General features: G+C 41.4%; 1 protein-coding gene and 1 pseudogene across 2 annotated transcripts in view; both read left to right on the top strand.

The window, feature by feature from the left end:
• The window catches only part of LOC146518621 (zinc finger protein 385A-like), a 29,731-nt gene extending 13,042 nt beyond the window's left edge, over window positions 1–16,689 (top strand). For both annotated transcript variants that reach the window (XM_085160095.1, XM_085160096.1), the window contains exons 2-8: window positions 2,634–2,779; window positions 8,274–8,384; window positions 13,306–13,486; window positions 13,667–13,996; window positions 14,470–14,657; window positions 14,748–14,834; window positions 14,949–16,689. In XM_085160095.1, coding sequence (XP_085016221.1) covers window positions 2,634–2,779; window positions 8,274–8,384; window positions 13,306–13,486; window positions 13,667–13,996; window positions 14,470–14,657; window positions 14,748–14,834; window positions 14,949–15,182 — 1,277 coding nt within the window. In that variant the 3' untranslated portion in view covers window positions 15,183–16,689. The remainder of the gene's footprint in view (window positions 1–2,633; window positions 2,780–8,273; window positions 8,385–13,305; window positions 13,487–13,666; window positions 13,997–14,469; window positions 14,658–14,747; window positions 14,835–14,948) is intronic.
• A 448-nt stretch (window positions 16,690–17,137) lies between these two features.
• LOC146518620 (G-protein coupled receptor 84-like) lies at window positions 17,138–19,012 on the top strand (annotated as a pseudogene).
• Window positions 19,013–23,033: the final 4,021 nt, after the last annotated feature.

Genomic DNA, 23,033 nt, shown 5'->3' with positions numbered 1-23,033 from the left:
GATTTTTTCATTTATCATTTTGTTTTTTTTCTCTTTTCATTAAACCAGATACTACAAGTGGAAGGGGATTCTCACTGAGAAACCAAAGACACCACATGGTCATACAGCAGCAGCTGGTCAATCACCAAGTAGACTTGGCTCAAGGCATTCCCTGATTAATTTTCCATGTGACTAATAAATTGGACCATATTTCACAAACGGAACATCATGCTGTAAACTAGTGAATGAGAACCGAGAGGGTCACACACTCATGGCCACAGACAGTCTCTTTCCTGTGCAGCCACACAACCAGTAATGACTTCGTAATACAGTGACAGGTCTGTCCCATCTACACTCACCAGCCACTTCATTAGGTACACATAACTTTCATGAAAGCATATCTAATCAGATATTCGCATGGTCGAGACATGGTCGAGACAACCTGCTGAAGTGTGAATCGAATGACAATGTGGAAGAAAGGTGATATAAGTCATTTTAAACATGGCATGGTTGTTGGTGTCAGATCCAGTGAGCAGCCTAGGAAGGAAACAGTAACTGATATAACCGCTCTTTGCACATATGCTATGCAGAAGAGCACCACATGTTAAATCTTGAAGAAGATGGGATATAGCAGCAGAAGACCACACCGAATCTTGCTTCCTGTCACCTAAGAACAGGAAACTGAGGCTCACCAAAATTGTAAAATTGAAGACTGGAAAATCATTGTCTGGTCTGATGAGTCTAAAGCTCTGCTGCAATATTCAAATGGCAGCGTCACAATTTAACATAATCGGCTTCAAACCATCAATCCATTGCTGCCCTGGTTAACGTCTAATTGTGCAACTTTTTTGCATATTTGGGCCTCCCAGTACCAGTTGAGCATCATTTAAACAGCCTACTGAGAATTGTTGCTAAGAAAGAAGCAGGAAAGGAAGGAATATAGCTAGCAAGCTAGACATATAGAGAGATAGAGGTTTATATTTCTTCTCTCAGTATCTGTTGTTGGGCAGTCACTCAGGCCTTCCTGATGGTATGTAGTCTGACATGAGATGTGTCACTCCAGTTTTTTTTTTTATCCTTCACAAATCTTGCTGCGTTTGTTTTAAAGAGGTGATAATGGCCACCATTTGAACTGTGGGCTTTATGTCTGAAGGACCTTTAAACTGCAACCTGTAGCCTTACACCTATTTTTTTCCCCATAATATCAAACACTCTCCTTCTCATGCAGCACATGTAAAAGTATTCACACATGATTAACAACAGCTACAGCTGAGCTTTACCTGTCACAGCCTCCCAAGGACGCTGAAACACCCTGAAGAGGAATGCCAAAAAGAAAGACTTTCCCCTCCATCTATTTCTGATCCTGACAGTAAATTATTTATGTCTCCCCTGTTGTCAGAGACGGGAGCCTCCTCTGATACCAAAATAGTCTTTTCTTCCCCTCGTTTTGACAAGTGACCAATTTTCTTTTCAAAACTAACAAAACTGTTAAGGAGCCTAGTCATCACAAAGAGCCAGCAATAAAGGGAGATGACTGCATATAATCTCAAGAGAAAAGATTATACAAATTCTCTCTGGGTAGCTAGATTGGGCCTGAAGTGTCCTGCTGGTTTTACACTGGAGAAGAATAAGTAGTGGTAGGCAAACAGAATAAGAGACCATGAAATAAGGATAGAAAACTGTGCTTGGTGAGAAAGACAGAGACACTGGGAGAAATGGAGAAAAGACAGATATCTGCAGCACCCGAGCTGCGAGGCTTAAGGAGCTTAGCTCTCCTGCCCATCACAGAAAAGTCTTCAAGTGCAGGCATTCAGTGCTGCTGAGCTACTACTGAGAGAAAAGTGAGCAGCAAAAGCAAAGAGAGGAGAGGTTTGGGTGATGAGTGGGGTTCAAATGTGAAAAAAGGCACAGAGGATGACACTGTTTTGATATAGTGAAAGAAAAGATGTGTTAGAACTTGTTGTAGGATTGTTGGATATGTTTTGACATTTCTGTAAAAAAAACAGCTCAGAGTTCAGAGTTATATACAGAGTTCATTCCCTGCTTTGATTTTAATGGCGGCACCCGTCCAACATGATATCATCATCAAAAACTCATTAATGAAGTGTCATAATATTAATTCTTGGCCCAGATCTGGTATTGATGATGACGTCAGACCACTGAAGAGTCCCTTTTTGTTTTGTTTTTTTTCCTGCCTTGACGTTTGAGCAAGCATCAAGAAATTTTAAAGAGCTTTTTCTGTGAATTAACAAAAACTTTCTTTTATAATAAGAGGACAGTGTGGACAATGAGCTACACATTTATTTCTTACACTTTAAGAGTACTACTTACAGTTTTATTTTATACGAGAGCATTTATTTAAAAAATGAGACATACTATTGAGTCTTATCTTAAGACATTACAGGGATTAACTGTGTAGTTAAACTTCCTCACAGTGACAGAAAGGGGGGATTTCACAAGTCCAGCCCACTTAGGATCAAAGTGGGCTGTATGTGGCCCACCATGTGAAATTAGTTTGACATCCCTGGTGTAAGCTCGTTTTCCAAACGGTCAAACTGCTCCTTTAAGAAGAACGCTTTATGGTTGCCGTCTTTTACTAGAATATGTAATTATTTATAGGTTTTTTAATATCATTGTTTGCATATCTACCGCAGGAGGTGTAAACCGCCCAGGGCCTGTCCCTGCCTTCCTCAGGAGCCCACCTGTCATCCCACCTCCACTGGATATGAAGCCGTTCCTCCAGTTCCCCCTGGAATCGCCTCACCCAGCCAGCATCGGCCTCTTCCACAACTTTAACACAGTGAGTGCTCACAGACATTCCTGCGCATATGCACACAGACGGCGCCTGGGATTTGTTATCAGTTTGTTTCACTTAACAGGAGACAGAGTTGGTATTCAGTTGTGGCTCCGGAGCCTCGCGAGTGAAGACAAGTGATAAACTGATAAGGGATTTATAGTGTCTAATACAAAATAATAAGGTGACAGCTGTTTGCTTTTTATTCAGCACAGTGAGTTTCAGTATAATTGAGAAAACGCCCAAGCGAGTGGTTTACAGCAATAAAATGAGTTACAGCTAATCAATCGTATAAGAGGCACGGGCTGTTCTCCACAGTCAGCATTTTCTCCACCTCCCTCACATTTCTAGATTGGGTTTCATGTGAAGGTCATTGTGGTGACAAAAGGGGACGGGCGAGCGCCACCCACAGACACACACACACAATCAGTCAACTCGGGCAGAATGACCCTTGTGCAGGTTTATGATTCATCCTTTATCATCAAGGGCATTGAGTGTGGCCACTAATTCCACAGCACTTTCATGCAAATCATTCTCTGTCTGCACAGTAAAAATTTATACAAGTCTACAATACTAAAACACTCTGTGTGAGTCACGTCAACATCTACTGTCATCATATAAGATAAGAGGCTGCGGGAGCTTAAAGGACACAGTGAAAGGCAAACTGACAAAAACAGTTGATTACAGTGATTATTGCTTCAAACTGAGTTATGGTCCTGTTTGGAGTCAGGTCAACCTCACCAGGTTTACAGGCAATTTCCAAATACTTAACATTCTGCAGAGCCTACAGTAGGTCCAGCCTTCTTGCACTGAGACTGCACAGTACTGCGCTGTGTGGTAAGAGCTCTTTAAACTGCTCTTTAGAGTCCTAGGTCATTAGTCCAAAACAATTCAGGCAGTTTTACAAAAATGAAGACAGCCTTATTTTACACACTTCAGCGGGGGAAAAAAATACACATTTCCATGGTAACAATCTGCCGTTCCCATTCAATTCACATAATTATGGTAATAATAGGGTCCAAACAATGACAAAAAAGAGTTAATTTAGGCATAAAAATGCTACTGTTCATCTGGGTGCCTGCCTTTGAATTTCTCAAACTAGCTGCTGGGACATTTTCAAAAGGAGTGAATAGAGCAGAGTTGCTGAGGCTCTGAAGAGGTGGCACAGCTGGCTTTTTTTTAGTTTTTTGGGAAAAATTAATTCTCAGTAAATTTGTACTACAGTACATATGAAAGTCAAGAGCTACACTGCTCTGCACAAGAAATAGAAACAGATGTTGACATACACTAACTATCAAGCTGTTTTTACACATGCGCTGCACCCTCACACTTCTCTAGACATTACTCTGCACAGGTGCGTGTGAGAACACAAATGTCTAACAGAGCCTTTGTAATGTTTACGTGTGAAAGTGGCTTTAGTTAGATCCAACTCCTTAGTCCTCCTGTTGTTATGGGAGGAAGAGTGCTGCATTCAGAAACATTTTATAACTTAAGCCATAAGCCAGTTTTGTGTTATGCAACGTAGAGGACAAGAGCCACATCCAGGCAATGTACAGTGGGGCAAAAAAGTATTTAGTCAGCCACCGATTGTGCAAGTTCCCCCACTTAAAATGATGACAGAGGTCAGTAATTTGCACCAGAGGTACACTTCAACTGTGAGAGACAGAATGTGAAAAAAAAATCCGTGAATTCACATGGTAGGATTTGTAAAGAATTTATTCGTAAATCAGGGTGGAAAATAAGTATTTGGTCAATAACAAAAATACAACTCAATACTTTGTAACATAACCTTTGTTGGCAATAACAGAGGTCAAACGTTTACTATAGGTCTTTACCAGGTTTGCACACACAGTAGCTGGTATTTTGGTCCATTCCTCCATGCAGATTTTCTCAAGAGCAGTGATGTTTTGGGGCTGTCGCCGAGCAACACGGACTTTCAACTCCCGCCACAGATTTTCTATGGGGTTGAGGTCTGGAGACTGGCTAGGCCACTCCAGGACTTTCAAATGCTTCTTACGGAGCCACTCCTTTGTTGCCCGGGCGGTGTGTTTTGGATCATTGTCATGTTGGAAGACCCAGCCTCGTTTCATCTTCAAAGTTCTCACTGATGGAAGGAGGTTTTGGCTCAAAATCTCACGATACTTGGCCCCATTCATTCTGTCCTTAACACGGATCAGTCGTCCTGTCCCCTTGGCAGAAAAACAGCCCCATAGCATGATGTTTCCACCCCCATGCTTCACAGTAGGTATGGTGTTCTTGGGATGCAACTCAGTATTCTTCTTCCTCCAAACACGACGAGTTGAGTTTATACCAAAAAGTTCTACTTTGGTTTCATCTGACCACATGACATTCTCCCAATCCTCTGCTGTGTCATCCATGTGCTCTCTGGCAAACTTCAGACGGGCCTGGACATGCACTGGCTTCAGCAGCGGAACACGTCTGGCACTGCGGGATTTGATTCCCTGCCGTTGTAGTGTGTTACTGATGGTGACCTTTGTTACTTTGGTCCCAGCTCTCTGCAGGTCATTCACCAGGTCCCCCCGTGTGGTTCTGGGATCTTTGCTCACCGTTCTCATAATCATTTTGACCCCACGGGATGAGATCTTGCGTGGAGCCCCAGATCGAGGGAGATTATCAGTGGTCTTGTATGTCTTCCATTTTCTGATGATTGCTCCCACAGTTGATTTTTTCACACCAAGCTGCTTGCCTATTGTAGATTCACTCTTCCCAGTCTGGTGCAGGTCTACAATTCTTTTCCTGGTGTCCTTCGAAAGCTCTTTGGTCTTGGCCATGGCGGAGTTTGGAGTCTGACTGGTTGAGGCTGTGGACAGGTGTCTTTTATACAGATGATGAGGTCAAACAGGTGCCATTCATACAGGTAACGAGTGGGGGACAGAAAAGCTTCTTACAGAAGACGTTACAGGTCTGTGAGAGCCAGGGATTTTCCTTGTTTGAGGTGACCAAATACTTATTTTCCACCCTGATTTACGAATAAATTCTTTACAAATCCTACCATGTGAATTCATGGATTTTTTTTTCACATTCTGTCTCTCACAGTTGAAGTGTACCTCTGGTGCAAATTACTGACCTCTGTCATCATTTTAAGTGGGGGAACTTGCACAATCGGTGGCTGACTAAATACTTTTTTGCCCCACTGTATTTATATTTTATAAAAGCTTGTTTAATACTGTAGAAAACAACCTTCAGCCAGGAGTTCAGTATTCCCATGTCAGACAGCCTTGTTGACTGCCGGGAGCTCGATAATTAGATTTCAAGTGCAAATTTGGTTTCACTTCATAATTCAGTCTGACATCGTGTTCTTGTTTAACTGCGTTCGGTTTGGAAAGGGACGTTTACACTAAGAAGTCAACAGCAGGTGACATATCTGTTCCTCAATTTCCATCAACATTAAGCTGATGATTTCGGTGTTATCTTCTCTCAATGATGACTTGCAAAAGCCCCTGTAGCAGAAATTAAATTTTTTGCTGCACTGATGAGCAAAGCAGAAATGCAGGACACAATCTGGAGGACAAGAATGTACCTAGCTGTCTTCTTTAGTTTTCTTGATTAATGCAACAAAACACCAGGGATCCACAGACAAAATCTAAAAACCTTTGCACGGCTACTTAACCAGTTTTGGTGAAGTTGCTTCCTAAAGTGTTTTTGATGCTCCCATTAGATACTGGAGATATATTTTTGAATAGAACTCTGTGTCCTATAATGTAAAACATCACCTCTTTCAACAAAGATGCTTTGCAATCCTATCATGAAACGCTTCCAGCCTTTTATTATGAAATATTATCTAAATCAACTTTAATGGGCATGTTTCTACCAATCTACTTGCTGTTGATTGCAATTAAAGATTCTTTAAGCTCTCTGTCAGCTAAGCTATATGGTTATGTGGTGCATCCAAAGCAAAGGTTTATATGCAGCCAGATATGTGGGAACCATCTATAAAGTGTGAATTACTGGTGCAGAAAAAGCTCGACTACACGAGGAGAGTCAGAGTGAAAGAGAAGATGAAAAGTGGAGCAATAGGTTAATGAGGTCATAAGAGCTGGGACAGAGAAAAAGATCCTGATGAGAACAGGTGGTCAAAGAAAGGCAGCGAATGACACGCAGTGATGGGAGACTACAGAGAAAGACACAACACACACGCACACATTAAAAGGCCCCAGATACATACCCACATGCACAACAGACAGGTTGAGCGCTGAGCTCACCCAGACGCAGCGCTGGCACACGGACAACTGAGCAGATGAAAACCAAACAAATTTGGAGGTGCTGCAGGTCTCCACATGAAAAGCACAAAACAGTCGAAAGATAAACCGAAGAGCTGACGTCACAGGCAAGAGGGGGAAAGACGTTTAAGTCTGTAAATATTTCTAACAATAGATTTACACCCAGTTTAAGTCCTCAGACCAATTACACCATTTCCCCTGGTGCCTGCAGCTTCACAGTGTAAACAGTCTCTCATTTGGCAGCATGCATCCAGTCTGAGAAGGAGATGAGAGGTGGAGTAAAACCACAGTGGAGTTTTGGCTGCTTAATGAGGGCAACACCCAGCACTGCGGTTTCCAAACCCTGCCAAAGGGTCAGAGAGCTCACACGAGTCCAATGCAGTTGTCTAAAAATGAGGCAGTAAAGAGTATGACATGGCATATTTTTCCTTGATCTGGAAATGACAAACATGGGTATTATATATATATATATGCATGTCTTGATGCATGCTCAATCATCCAGGTAAGTAAATCTCCAAAAGTTGGAGAAATAGTCGATGACTTGGATAAGTGACGAAACGTTTCTCCCACTGAAAACACTACGTCCAGATGAACAGAATAAACTTTTGGATATATATATATTCATTTTTTTTTTTAAGTTAAGAGTCCTATTTTTATTACTTTGGAACTCATCACATGTCTGCCTGTAGCTATGATATTAATGTCTCATCTTGTGGTAACCCCTTAACCCTTTTACTCTGCTGTTATTTGCTTAAAAAACAATCAACTAAAATGCAGCAAAATCTTTTCAGAGTACTGCATGGAGAAATTACTGCTTCTTGTAATACACTGGTATGTAGGTTTAAAAAAAGGAGCTTTTTTTCTGCACACATAGCAGTGTAAAATTCTTGGAGATTGCGAGTCTGTAATTAGGCCCCTCTAACCCTAACATGAATTAAAGCGTTTGAACGGCACCCAAGAACTCAGGCACAGACAGCAGCACCAGCTGCTGCAGAGAAAACACACACCTTCCTGTCCGCATCAATCACTGCTCCCTCTTCACTTCCCTCTTCCCCAACTCTATTTTATCTCCCAGCCTTTCTTCCCCTTCAGAGGCTGTCATTCACCTGCACTTTTTCTTCAGCACCTCTCTCTCTCTCTCTCATCCACATTCACTTGGCTGAACCTTTGAGTGCACTGCAGTTAGGAGAAGCACTGGCCTCTGAATTTCTCCTGTGGTGCTGAATTTTTGATGTGACCTCTGGGCTGTCTCTCCTCAGATGGACCCTGTCCAAAAGGCTGTGATGACACACACCTTTGGGCCACCTATGATGAAGACAAAGCGGCCAATCATCTCCTGCAACGTCTGTCAAATACGCTTCAACTCAGAGGTATGGCAGCTTAAGCAGTTCCAGAACAGGGTTTGCTTTCAAACCATAAAAATCCCATAAAAATCCTACTTACTGACCACTTGCAAAATTCACAACACAAACAGCAGCTATTTTTATTCTAATAGCTTAGCTTAGGTGAGCAGGATGCTGGGGAAAGGTGACACTCAAACGCAAAAGCATCCTAGTTTTACCTGGATTATTAATCAAGCACACATGTGATTGTTCCTCAACCTGCTACATCAGCACCTGTGTGTCCTTTTATGCAGAGACCTTTAGATTAAATAGCTAAAAGTTTAAGTCTGTGGTGGCTGTTCAAGATTTGCACATCCACTGTAGAGTGCTTTACCACACTGTGGAAACCAGTGCTGAATGCTTCTATAATAAAATGTAGTCTTATGTTAACACCTCTGCTTCTAGTTTTTATTGGATTTGGGAAAGTTTTGAGTGCCAGGCTTGTTAGCCCATTGTTTCAGAAAGTTTGCTTCAAGAATTTTGAGTAGTGTTGCTGCAGGATTTTAAAGTTTGGTGGGTGTAGCAGTTAATAAAAGGATGGGGTTAATAGAAACTTAGTTGGTTTAAGACATCATGTTAAAATAATGAATATTGGAATTACTTCAATCCAGAATTGAACTTGTACTCACTGCACATGACCTAAAAAGTCTGCAGTCTGGACTTGAAGTTGGTTGGTGATTGACTGCACAGCTGGAGAAGGTGAAAACTTAGTTCACACTTTAGCAGCTCCATTTTTAGCTTGTCCACCAAAAGTGTGGGGGGAGGAAGGGAGAGAAATACCTGCTTGCTTCACTTCTGCTGGAATTCTCACACACATAGTAGTATTAAAGTTTCAAAGGAATGTTGTCTCAGATAAGTTCCCGATTATCCAAAAACTTGTCTTTTTAACTTGTGCAAACAGAAGTCTGAAAAACATTTCTTAGTTGTTGACAGCAAGCTTGTGACTATAACTGTTCTTTACCCCACTCTGACGAGGCTGTAACTGACATTTGTACGACGTGTTTGCTGGTTACAGTAAAGCAGGAGGATGGAGTCCTAGAAGTTTCTGTATTGCTGATGGGGCACATTTGTGGCACGTTATGACTAACAGTCGGTGCCTATGCCAACGCAAGGAAAGGGGGGCTGAAATAAAAGAGGCCTGAAGTGATGAAACTTTAGAGGAAAGATTGGAGTGTCCCCCATTAAGGAGGCAGTAGTGTTAACTGAAGTTGAAAAGCAAATCATTCATAATGTGGGCAGCTACTGGATGACATGACCGACGAGTCTGCGCCTGTCTACTGCTGGGTCTGTTACAGTGAGTGCGTACAGGGAATACATTTTAATGATATAGGACTTTCTTTGCATGGAAAAATATGTATTTGGACAGACCATTTCTTGGTGAGCACACTTCTCCTCAAGCTGTATCTCTACATTTTTGTATTTATTTAACACCAATATATGTGCTTTCAAGGATGGAAAAATCCTGGTGTTTATGACATGCCGCTGTAACCTCTAACCTAAAACATGAGCAGAAATCAAACAAAAGCCTGATATACAAGCCTGGCTAAAAATATGATTGGATTGCAGGGACCAAGTGCTAAATACTTTCACTCTAAATGCAGTGATGTGTAAAGGACACAGGCAGGGAGGGAGTCATGTGAAACTTGTGTAACACTGCCCCGTTCTCTCTGCGAGGGGCCGCTTAATTATATCTCCCCTGCTCAAACCTTGCGTGTTCTCACATGGTCGACATTATCATTATTATTATGGGGGTGGGGTACATGTAATAGGGGAGTGTTTTAATTCTCTTCACCATGTTCTCATTTGCATACCTGTGTGTTCACTGAAATGTGCATGTATGAAAATGCTCGTGCAGGTGTGTGTGCGTGGCTCATCGTGTGCCCGGGACTTCCAATTCTGAGCCACCTGTTTGTCCAGCCTGCTGCTTTACTCATGAGCTGGCAGCGTGCATCTGCTCTGCTGCAGCTCTACAACACTTTCCAGAGTAACCTGAGAGTCTGGGAGCTTAAAGCATAGTGGACATTCTTTAATAATGAAGGAATACTCTACTTACAGTGCCGTACTTGGCTTACTCATGCTGTCTGGTCTGTACCATGGCTCTTAAGGGAATACGAAGCGAAAGCAAATTGTTGATGGTGGTCACTGGGAGTCAGGTGCCTATCACTGCTGCTCCACTGTAGTCCCACATGCTGTAATTATAACACCGCAATTCATTTGAGGCCACAGAGGACAGATTAGCCTGCCAGTGTGTTCAGCTCTGCTCTGCTGCAAGGTTGACGTCACACCATGCTGCATTAGCCATCGTCACCACTGCTGTAACATGCTGGACACCTCTCTCCCTTTCCCCATCTCTCCTTGTCCTCCTCGGGCAAATACAAAATCATGTTTCATTACTGTCTCCCATCCGTCTGGCAACTTTTGTCTTTTCTTTTTCCTCATCGGTTTTCATGTTTCCACTTCTCCCTCTGTGGGGGTATACTCTATACCGTGTCTTTCTCTTCACCTCTCAAGCCTCTTTCCACCCCCTCTTCCTGTCACTGCTGTCTGTCCTCAGTAGATTTGGCTGCTTGACCAGCTCTATCTGCTTTCAGTGCCTTTTGTCGGTTTATAGATAAAACATCAAAGCACATCCTGCTTAGAGAGAAAAAGGATTTTAGGGACATTCACTTGCTCTCATTTTCTCCTTAAATCCCATTCCCACTTCTTCATTCATCTAAATTCTCCTTTCCGTTGGCTCTCACTCAGCTTCTCTCCATCCATTTCACCTGCTAAAACATAGTTTCTGTTTTATCATATGCTGTATTATTTACCTTTCTTCTTACATAAAAAACTCTCATTGACATTAATTGCTTTGGATCCTGTAATGTACTGTGCCCCCACTTCTGATGCTGTCAGGATTTTTTTATGCATGAATGGATGGCAGCCCTTCATTGATTTCTTGAAATTGAAGGTCATTAGGACAGTGAAAATATCAAAGCACAAGCAGCAAGAAAACTGTTGGGTTGCATAAAAAGATAAAAAAAAAAACAAAACAAAACAAAACATGAAGGCCAGCAGCACAGAGCCTGGGTTACAACAAGAGAGTCCGCTGGCTATTTCAGCTCTCTACTGTCCTTTGTTTGTCGAGTTGTAGGCCCCTCATCTCCTGCCTAATTGCAGGGAAGCACCAGCTGGGGGAGTAGAGTTACACAAGCAGAGCTATATCTGCCTTTCTGTCATCACCAATCAGGATGAGGGCTATATGGGTAACTATCATTGGCAGTTAATACCACAGGCTTACAGAGGCACGCTGGACAAGTCCCAGTCGACCCTTTGCCTCAGAGCCCCAACATGTACCTGGCACATGCCTCATGTAGGTTTCTCAGCCTTTCTATTGACATAATGAAACAGATCTAATTCCAGAACGTGTTTGCATGAGCATACACATGCACATAGAGTCACACAGACAGTGTCATATTACTGTATTAATAAGGAGCTTACAGGAACTATATTTGTACCCTAACACCTCACCCTTTCCTTTGATTTCACTTGATGGTGACATGGACATTAATATCTGAACTTGGAGGCTTACACTGATTTCCGTATCAGCGGGGAATATTTTCGGATGTAAATCATGCACCACATGATTTACATCAAATGCCAAAGTTAAATACCAGCACAGCAAACCTTTTGTGTAATGAGGCAGAAAGTAAGGGCATTGAGGTTAGTGCCCAGCGGACATATTTGTAATAATTGTAACCGCAAACCTTAACCTCTACCAAAAAAAAAAAGATAGTGTTTATGAATATGCAGAATCTGTAGAGGTTTCTAGTACAGGAACTTGTACAGTTGGAAGACAGAACAGGAAGTTATGGTCTGAATAGCTGCCGGTTACACTGAAAGCTCAAAAGAATAAGCTGTGACTTCAATGCTCTAAAAAATAAACAGTTACAACTAAAATAAGTACGGCTAATGTAGAAAGTGTTAAGCTCATGAAATATTGTCTTTTCTGTGACCTTTTAGCAATAAAAGCCTCAGTGATGAAGCCATATAACTGACATATAAAATGTCTGTAAAAGGAAACTTAATGCAGCTGTGATATGGCTGTGAAAGTGCACACATTACACGTTAAATCCGTGTGTTTTCCAGGGAATCCTTCAGGAAGTGAGGAAGTGAGGAAATGGCAGACTTATAATAGATAACTTGTCTCCTGTTGCATCCTGAAAACTGAAATGTAAAATCCGACATCCCCACAGTAGATCTTTAAATGCCCATACCTCTTTATGCTCCCTTGGAGGATCAGCTTGGAACTGATCCTCTTAAGTGCACACTCGTGGATGCAAACTTTTCGCCCAGCAACTGACTGTCAACTGTCACACCTCACCCACATCCCCCCAGCCCATTTCAGATTATTCCGCCGCTCAATAATCATCATCAGCTCAGCAGGCCAGTGCTGTGATTACAGCAGTGCTGAAGGAAGACTGAATATTCTGGAGACTAATCTTTGCTGACTGCCTCATCAGTGGTGCACCATCACCCGTCACAAAAAACAGCTCAACAGACGTTGCATTACTCCTTCGGCCTCAAACTATGCATGTTTCTGCACTTATACAGAAACTTGAAAGAAGATCGAGACAAACATGTTTCTAGTCTCCATACCAAAGATTTAAATGGGGTACAAGATTGCAAGATGGTAAATAACATTTAATAAGCCTATGTGAAGATGTCAAATACATGCAACACATTCTTATTTTGTTTGATTAGGGTTTATTATGTGTGTGTGTTACTATTTGTAGACACCTCATTTGATGATCTATTAGAGTCTGCTTGGTTCAATATGGAGAAAAGACAACCAAGGTGGTGGGCATTTGGAAATAAGGACTTGAACATGCCATGTTAAAGTGCCATGTGCTTTACTCTTGTTTTTCAGAGCCAGGCAGAAGCCCACTATAAAGGGAACCGTCATGCTCGAAGGGTGAAGGGTATCGAGACTTCCAAAACAACCCGTCTCCAAGATGGTGACAAGCAACACCATCCCCCTCCTGCTTCACCCTCCCCTCCAGGCCCTTTACCATCCAGCCCTGAGCCTGATCCTAACAACAATAAACAGGGTGAGCATCGCCTCTCAAATACAGGAACCTGTCATGAAATGTAAAGTGAAAGTATTGGCAAACTGGTTTATCTAAAAAAAAAAATATTTTCACATCAGGAGAGTCAGAAGGTTCATTTTATTGTGGATTTTGTTTTTTCCTAAATTATTCACTAACAAGAGATCTTTGTGCTGTTTTCAGATGACAATCAGTCCTGTCCCAACTCTAAAGACTCACCGTCAACCCCCAGCTGCCTTCCTACTTCCACACCAAGCTCAGCAGATACAGAGTGCCCCCTCTTTCTTTCTGTCAACACGCCTTTGCCACCGTCTCCTTCCCCTTCTGCAGCCCTCAGTACACCCTCTGCGGATTCAGCAGCACCAGCAGCAGCTGGTCTTCTTGACACCCCGTCCCCAGCACCCAGCCCATCTTCAGGAGAGTCGGAGGAAGAGAAAGCCAAAAAGCTTCTCTACTGCTCCCTTTGCAAAGTGGCTGTTAATTCCCTCTCACAACTGGAGGCACACAACAAAGGTTAGTCCCAGGGGAAGTGGACAAATTGTGCAGCTTTCAGAAGCGTCTTCAGAAACACTGAAGCGTGCCTCTTTAGACGTTATTCTTCACTTGTTCTGAGTGTCATGTTTGAAGACGTGAAGCAGCTGCGTTACTGCCACTTAGTGGTGAGAATGTCAGGTTAAAACATGGTAAATGGCAATTGATAAAAACCTTAACACACAGCACCTACACTTAATATTTTCTCACTCAATTCTCTATCATAAAGTCCATTTACTGGCTGTTCTGGAGTTTTTAGTCTTGTTACATAATCCTCTGGAAGTTTAAAAAGCTTATTTATTTATTTCAACCACTTGAACAACTTCTTATCCATATGGGAGACTCTTGCTCTTGGAAACATCAGACAAACAACAACAAAGACGCAACAGAGAAAAACATTGGAGGGGAAAAATCCTGGAAGATGTTCACTCTAGTATTCTTTTTGTTGTTCCCAGGTACCAAACACAAAACTATTCTGGAGGCTCGAAGTGGACTGGGACCGATTAAAGCTTACCCACGCTTGGGTCCTAAACCCAGCCCTGAGCAGGGAGGGGAGCTCTCCTCTGACCCTAACACTCAGGAACGCACCTTCCACTGTGAGATCTGCAACGTCAGAGTCAACTCTGAGCTGCAGCTTAAACAGGTGAGGAAGAAAACCTCAAAATAGACCCTGAGTGAATTATATGACGAGAAATCCCATATCTGATTTTTCTTTTTTAATTTAATGTTCCAGCATATATCTAGCCGGAGGCACCGCGATGGAGTCGCAGGGAAACCTAATCCTCTTCTCAGTCGGCACAAGAAGCGCACAGACTTTATGGTACGTGCTCATTTTTATTTACATGCAGCACTTCTCCCTCATAAATTCATCCTCATTTAGGTTTAATCTTAAAAGGATCAACAAGTCGTTTCTCTATTTGTTTGTTTTTTAAAGGAACTTCCAAAAACCCTAGGGGCTGGACTTTTACCAAATCCTCTGGCTGTTGCTGCAGCAATGGCAGCAGCAGCGTCCTCAAATCAGCTGGCACTACGTCCTCCCGGCCCAGCCTCCCATCCTCATCCTCACCCTCATCACCACCTCCTACAGGGAACACCCCTCAGCCTGCTGAGGCCAGCCCCAGGACCCATCCGCACCACACACGGGCCAATCCTCTTCACTCCTTATTAATACTGAAAGAGCGAGGACAAATCAGGAAGAAGCACACTGTGAATCGGAGGCTGGCAACCGTGTGCCATCAAGAGCCAAACCAGCTGGTGTTTCTCCAGCTGGTTTTTCAGGATGATAAAAACATGAACATGGCTCTTAATGGCGCATCGTGTAGCAAAATATATGTTTCCATCCTCTCCAGTTTCCATCAAGCATGGACTTCTTTCAGCATCCTCCAGCCTGCAGCTGACTAAATACCTGCATCTGTCATAAGAGCCACTACATTGGACTGAAAACCCTACCTCTCTTAAGTTTATGGTTCATCTGCAAGGATTCATTACATATCCAAACGTTAACAAACATGCCTGCTGCAGTTAGGTGTAGTAGTTGCCTCTGATGTTAGCTGGTATCCATACTGTAGCTGTAAAAGTATAGTGGATTGTACCACTGTAATTTTTCTATTTTTATTTTTTGCTTTTGTAGCCTATGAAAAGAAAAAGGTGCCCACAGTGTTGATACAATGTCTGCAGTTTCTGGCAAACATTTTCACAGCTGGCTTTTGTCTGTATTGTGTCAGGTTTACAGAAATAAGGAGTGATAAGAAGAAAAGGAAATACATAGTTCTTACAGGAAGTCTTAAAGCAGAAGTGATTATGAAGTAATGGTAATCATAGATCATTGGCTACCGATGCACTATGCAGCTCTTGGTGTTTATTCTTAGCGTTTTAAGAGGAAACACAAGCTTAGACTTTATAAGAAACAGAGAACAAGAGGAAATACCCATGCTAAGTCTCTTAAATCCCCTAAACTGTTTTTCTGATGTTCCTCTGATTATCCCCAAGTCATCACAGATCGTGTATATAAAAGTCTCACAAAGCACACAAGCGGTGAGAAATATAAGTGAAAATGTCTTCATTATTTTATCATCTACACAACACTGTGCAAAACAGAAAATTTTCAGTGTCTTAATGGACTGACTTTCACATGCCGAGCACAGCAGGACAGTCGTTGACTCATGGCTTCTATTGCAGTTTGTGCACATTAAAAAGACTGCATTTCACCACTATCTGAATGAAGTGGAAACAGTGTGATGAAAGACACCAGCATTGAAGCAAAAAGGACCACATGCACAGATGAGAAGTTGTATGCAAAAAAAAATTATTTTGACAGTGTTGCAGGTTTGTGTTGGGATAAAAAATGTTTTGTTTGTCTGCTCTGCCTCGTGTGCTCCAATCTGCATCACCCAAAGTATCCCAGTGAAAACTGTTGGCTTGCGAAACTTTAGAGGGAAGCTTTAGGAAATGGAAACTGTAGCAATACTTTAAGCACTCCTGCTAACTTTTCTTGTCAACTGCAATAAAAAATGTCTTCAAATGTGATAAATGTTATTTAGGATTAGGATACTGAAACGTTGCTGTAAACGTAGATTAATAAAAAAAATGGTTCAAGTCTGGGATTCCTAAATGTTGAGTCTAAGTAAAATTATATATATTAAAAAAAAATCATTAAACTGAATTCATGGTTGTAACGAGTGGTGACTGGTGTTTTGTTTTCCAGTTATTTTAAGTCTGCTGCAACACATAAACAGGAAATCTCACTATCAGAAGGCAAGAAAACTAAAGAGAATAACACCCCCCCCCCCTCTCCCCAATCACCATATGAAAAGAAAGGTGGAAGTCATCAACTTAAGGTGAGAAAATTTAACTGCTTTTCATTAGAAATGTTTAAAAGTCTGAATTTTGAAAATATCACCTATAGATTTCTTATAAAACTAAACCTTAATTAGTTTATCAACTCTCTGTTAAGTTAAAATGAAAGTAAACGCTGATTGTTGGTTTTGTCTATTTTGTTAATGCATTTTGTTGAGGGAGATATTCCTTTAATAGCCTATTATTAATAATAATTAATAAATAAAGTATTATTACAATATTTAACCATCTGTTCCTGAATAAGCTGGTAACTAGTCATTTCCTCTGGCAAAAACAGAAGATTTTTTTTAGTTGAGAACTTTGTTTGAAAGCCAGAACAGTTTCACTGCAGATAGTGGAACTGTTTACAATTGTTCATAATTATTTTTCTTTCTAACCATCAAAAACCAAATGATTACATTTGTTCACTTCACTGCACTGCCTGAAACCTCGAGGATTAGCTGACATTGAAAATTTTTGAGGTGAGGGCAGGCAACAAGATTTTGTTTACTTATATTCTGATTCCTATCCTCTGTTTATATTAGTTGACAGAATGCTGATGAATCAAACAAACCACACCAAGGACGTTCTCTCCTGCTACAGTCCTTCTGTTGAAATCTACCAGTACTTTGCTGTGCTGTGGGGATGTGCTGTAACCATCACGGGTACGGTGGGGAACCTGATGACTATTCTGGCTTTTGCCTTTGTCTCACGTCTGAGGACTCGCTTCAACGTGCTCATTGTCAACTTGGCTGCATCTGATCTCTTGTACTGCACCATCCTGCAGCCCTTCTCCATCGACTCCTATCTACACCTCAGGTGGCGCAGCAGTGAGCTGTGGTGCAGAGTCTTCGGCCTGCTCCTCTGCCTCTCCAACTCTGTTTCCATTTTCACTCTCTGCCTGATTGCGTTGAGCAGATATCTCCTAGTTGCAAAGAGAGTTATGTTTGACCGTGTTTTTTCTAAATGTGGTCTTGTTTTACTCCTCGTCTCTGCGTGGACATTCAGCCTGGTCAGCTTTGTTCCACTCTGGTCTGCCTATGTGTTTGTGCCACAGGTGTGTACATGCAGCTTCCATCGTACCCGGGGTCGTCCTTACACCACCGTCCTGCTAGTTTTCAGCTTTCTTGTTGGCCTGAGCTGTGTTGGTGCATTCTACCTGCTCATTTACAAACATGTCCTGGTTGCATCACAAGCTCTGCTCCGTTACAGGTTCAGCCAACAGTCATCCAGGAGGAAACCAACACCAGCTCAAGAGACTGACGATAGTAGTGTAAATTCTGTCATAACAAACACGTGCGGCCAGGCAAAACTTGTTCAGGGTATAGAGGCAGCTGGCGAAAAGTCCTGCCAGTCTGCTCAAAGTTCACTTAAGACCTTAAAAACTGAGCCCCCATCTGAAGCTGACCTTGCACCACCTACTCCCAGAAATGCAATGCTGGCATCACACTCGACAGTTGCAGTGGATGAAAAGGAAAAACAGTTAAGCACATAACACGGATGTGCTTAACTGTTTTTCTGTGCTTTGTGTTCTGCTATGTCCCCTTTGTGCTGCTGAACACAGCCGACAAACCGAACCACGCCCCTCAGGTACTATACATGTTCTTCACCAACCTCACCTGGCTAAACAGCTGCATCAACCCCGTGCTCTATGCTGTCATGAATCACAGGTTTCGACAGGCCTATCACATGCTGCTCACCAAGGCTGCTGAACCTTTCACCCACCTGTGTATCCGTCACACAGATCAGCATTGATAAAACTTAAAGCAGACATTATAAGATGGGACACGTGCTAATAATGTTGAGCCGAAATAAATGGAAGAATTTCAAAACAGCAAAAATATCAACATTAATTTCTCTTCTGGGTGGGAAAAAACTTTTTAAAACTTTATTTTGGGGAGGTGACAGCATTTTTTTGAAATCTTGTTTCTATTCTGGACATAAGGTTTTTGACAGGGTATTTTCACTGTCTTGCAGGACAAAAATATGTGTAGTTCAAATTTTCCTCATTTTAAATGCCACAAAATGTTGAAAATTTAAATAAACAATTTGCTCTAAATGGACTTGACTTCATTTTGAAATGTTAAAAACTTTATACCAAATCTCACAATCGCCCCGTTGTGTGATTGTCTCAGCCATAGTTTAATAGCTATGTCTGTTATAATAACAGGCAGAGAATTATTCCAGTAAAAGATAATAATTTCTTTCTATACATATAATTCTAAAAATTTGGAAATGTAATATTATTTGTAAAAATAAAAGTCTGTCAATGGTGTGACAATTTTAAATTGGGTAATTCCAATTGGACAGCTATATTTAGCTAAAGGGCCCCATTCAAGGTCATGTAGCTGAGGGGCCACATGAATCCCATGACACTCATACAGATTAAGTTTTGTTGACCTTATGTTTAAAATGTATATTTCTCAACATAATTACAAAACGTTGTGTAAATGACATTTAAGTTATTAGTGCCATGGTTATAAACAGTGCACAAGTGTGATGAGTGCGTAACTTATTTGGAGAAGAAAGAACTGAAGGAGAAATGAGTAGAAGAGACTATAAAGAAGTGAAAGAGAGCAAATTAGGATCCAAGCAGAATATAAGAGAAGGTAAATCAACTGAAAATGCTGCGTTAAAATAGAAATTAAAAATATCACTCAGGTATCTTGATGACTTTAGTTTGAGTACCAGCTCTACTGAATGTCTACCCACTACTAAGTATTAGAATAGGCTGATGCTGGGCTTACCTATTAAAACTATTATTATTACTACTTGTTTAAAAGAATAATAACTCAGTAATTTAAAAAAAACCAATAATAATCCTTAATCATCTTTACTTTGGTAATTTATTACATTGACATTAACCTATTGTCTACCCTCCAAAGAAGTATCATGAAAAGAAGGCTGAAGGAAACTGGAAAGTGTGTTAACTGTTTAATTAATAACAGCTCTAAAAGTGCATTTTTAACTAAAATTATATTCATTAATGTTTTGCATATTTCTTAAAGTAAAATTAAAATGCATTTTTCAAAGACGTGAATGTAATCAAGAGACTGAGTGCATGAGCATGAGCTACGAAGAATCAAAGTTCTTTCCGAAAATTAGGCATCCTTTAATAAGTAAAAGTTTATTTGTTGCGATCAGTACATTTGATTGATGTATTGTTGATGCAAAGAATGACTTTCTCTATCAACGTTTAAATAAATACTTCACATATTTGGGCCATCAGCACCATTTCTGTCCCTTAGTGTGACATAATGTCCTCTGGTGTGACTTTAATAAAATTACCAAAAAAAATAAAAAATGCTTGTATTTTTACTTCTTTTTTTTTCTATCATTATCTCATCTGTTAAGAAGAAGGTACATACAGACTTATACATTATAGATGTACATACATACGCTCCAATCATTATAGTAAGATGCTTGAACTGCTCAAATAACGCCTGCAGTTAAATCTGAAATATTGGTTTTTAGCTGTAAAGTTTCCTCACTTTGATGGCAAGCTTTATAAAGCCCATATATCAGTATTTTTTAATGTTTTTTATGTGTTTTATTGGCACAAAAGGAAGGCATATGTGAAATGGAAACTAGTATTAGATTTTCAGTGCTACAGGCCAAATCTGCTCTTCGGCATCGTGACGTGGTGGGTCACGTCCAACAGGGCAGAGGAGGATTCAGTCTTGGAGCAGTAACACCTCGGTGGCAACAGGCATCTGTAACCGAACGTCAAAAAGTGGTAGTGGAGGAGGTGTGACGACAGGAGGAAACAGCCAGACATGCTAGAGCCCCTCAATCCCAGACCTGGGCACGCTGAAGGTCGCCAAGGATTGGCAGATGCAAGTGGACTTGGATCAGAGGCTAATTTTCCCACAGAGATCATAACAACTACTGTGCAACCAGACCTCGTCCTCTGGTCTAACTCCCCAAAACTTGCGTACGCCATTGAGCTGATGGTACCATGGGAGGGAAACAACTGAGGAAGCATTTGAGCGTAAGAAGCTGCGGTATGCCAGAGGCTGGAAGATCAAGGTGCGGAAAGTGGGGTGCAGGGGCATTGTTGCCAGTACAACAACAAAACTGCTTAAAGAGATTGTGATCAGAGAACAGGCACAATGGCAGGCTATAAGAGAATTAGCTAACACTGCTGAGAGGACCAGTCACTGGCTATGGCGAGTGGAGGTAGAGCGTACAGCCCGATCCGGCGAGGAGGTGTGGGAAGCCAGATCAGGCGACCCCTTCCAGCTCTCCTCTCTGCTCTCTCCTATCTTATCTTACTTACTTCTCTCTATCACCTTTTCGGTCCCTTTGAAGAAATGAGGCTCCATAAATGTTAAAGAGGTAGGTATTTCTCAGTTGCAGTGAATAGATAGAATAAACTGTAGAAAACTAAACAGCAGAAAGAAGAAGAAAAATAACAATTTTAACATAAACCATTGACACACTCTGGGGCCTGATCAACCCTGGCAGGGCCTCCTTGGATGAGGGTATCTAGTGATAATGGCCGAAACACCCTATGAATCCAAGGTCCACTACTGACGATGTCTCCCAAATTTTAATATAATCATTTACATCAGATCTCTAATCCCTAAACCTAACCAAGGAAAAAGGGCAGATTAGCCTGGGTAAAAGAACAAAAGTTGAGGCACACAACGATGTGTGCCGCTGGTAAAGTTTCTGGGCTGCTTTTCCTCATAACAGCCATCCCCCAAGATTTTCTCCATTTAAAGCTATGCATTGTCAGGGAATGTAACATCTAGTCCTTTTACTGAATTCTAACTTTCGTTTTAATGATTTGGGACAGAATTTCAAAATCATCTTGTAGGTTACAAAACTAGATAAATGTTATTAAACGTTCATCAATCAGAATATCATCTCTGTCTCATCCTTTATTTCATTTCACTAGCTGGGCCCACGTCGTCATTTATGTTTGACAGCGTTTTAGTAGGAAGACGTGAATGCTCTGACATGAATTGAGCTGCGATTTGAGGAAGGCCTCGAAGGGGACTGGCGATGGCTCCCGGGCCAGGCAGATCCCCATGTACTAAATAGAAGTGAAGAAGCTGAAGAATGGAGAAGAAGGAGGGAGGGAGGGAGGGGCATGTAAACGAGAATGATCAGCTTGCAGAACTAGGGGAACCTATATAGATGGCAGCCGGAAGGAGTGTGTTTGGAGGCGTGGTCCTGCTTCTGAAATTCTGATACATAATCTCCAATAAATAAAAGATGGCAATATTTCCAAGGTGGAAAAAAAGTTATATTTCTTTTTAGTTTCCCCTAATTCATTTTAACAACTTTGGTATTCGCTTACTTTTATTCACACTGAAGTAATGAGAGACCTAACAATTCTTGCCCTTGTTAAATTTGAACATTCAAAGCCAGTAAACAATGTCTCCCATTTCATGGGTTGGCATTTGGATTTGCTTGTCGTCTTGTCACAGGTTTGGGACATGCTCAGAGAGCAGTTCTGCTGTTCCCACCTGTTAGTGAAGCCTCCACCTCCCCCTGGTGGTCATCTTCAAGAAGATGTCAACTGTGCTGATGAGCTTTGCGACAAGTCGTGTTACTTAGCAGACTGTTTGTAAAAGCTTTTCACATCTACAGCAGAAAATGCAGAGTAGTGGACTTTTGTGACACCGAAAAAAATCATAAAGTCTTTATACAACTTAGTTTTACTTCATATATTTTCCTTTGTAGTCCACACCCCACATGTAGTACTTTCCTACCCACCAGTGGGGCCTGCCCCTAAGTCTGAGAACGACCGTTGTAGTGGTTTCTGCTCCTAATTTTACCCACTTTCACCTTGCTTAGTCTTCTGGGAGAGGTGGTGGGCACACTGGGTTTCATTTGATTCTGGTTTTTAACTTAGGGAGGTTTTTTTCTACACTTCTCCAAAAACTGAAATGAACAACATTCGGTTGCTTCCGTCTCTTCCATCTTGTTTAAATGTATGACTCAAAGTAGGTTTAGGTCAACAGAACCTGCAACCCTTAAAAATATTTTCACAGAGCAGAAAATGTCAGAAAACAGCAACAGAACCAAGTGCTCACTGTCAAAATGCACATCCGTGACTTTGATCAACTAATGAATAGAATTTTATTTGAAACTAAAGGTTTTATTAATCAGTCATGTGTCTTTGGTCAGGTTTCAAACAATCAACACAACACACCAAACGTGATTTCACGTG

Source organism: Neolamprologus multifasciatus, chromosome 5 (assembly GCF_963576455.1).
Source record: "Neolamprologus multifasciatus chromosome 5, fNeoMul1.2, whole genome shotgun sequence".
NCBI lineage: Eukaryota > Metazoa > Chordata > Actinopteri > Cichliformes > Cichlidae > Neolamprologus > Neolamprologus multifasciatus.
Note: the sequence above shows the minus strand (reverse complement) of the source record. Positions and strands in the feature narration are given on the sequence as shown.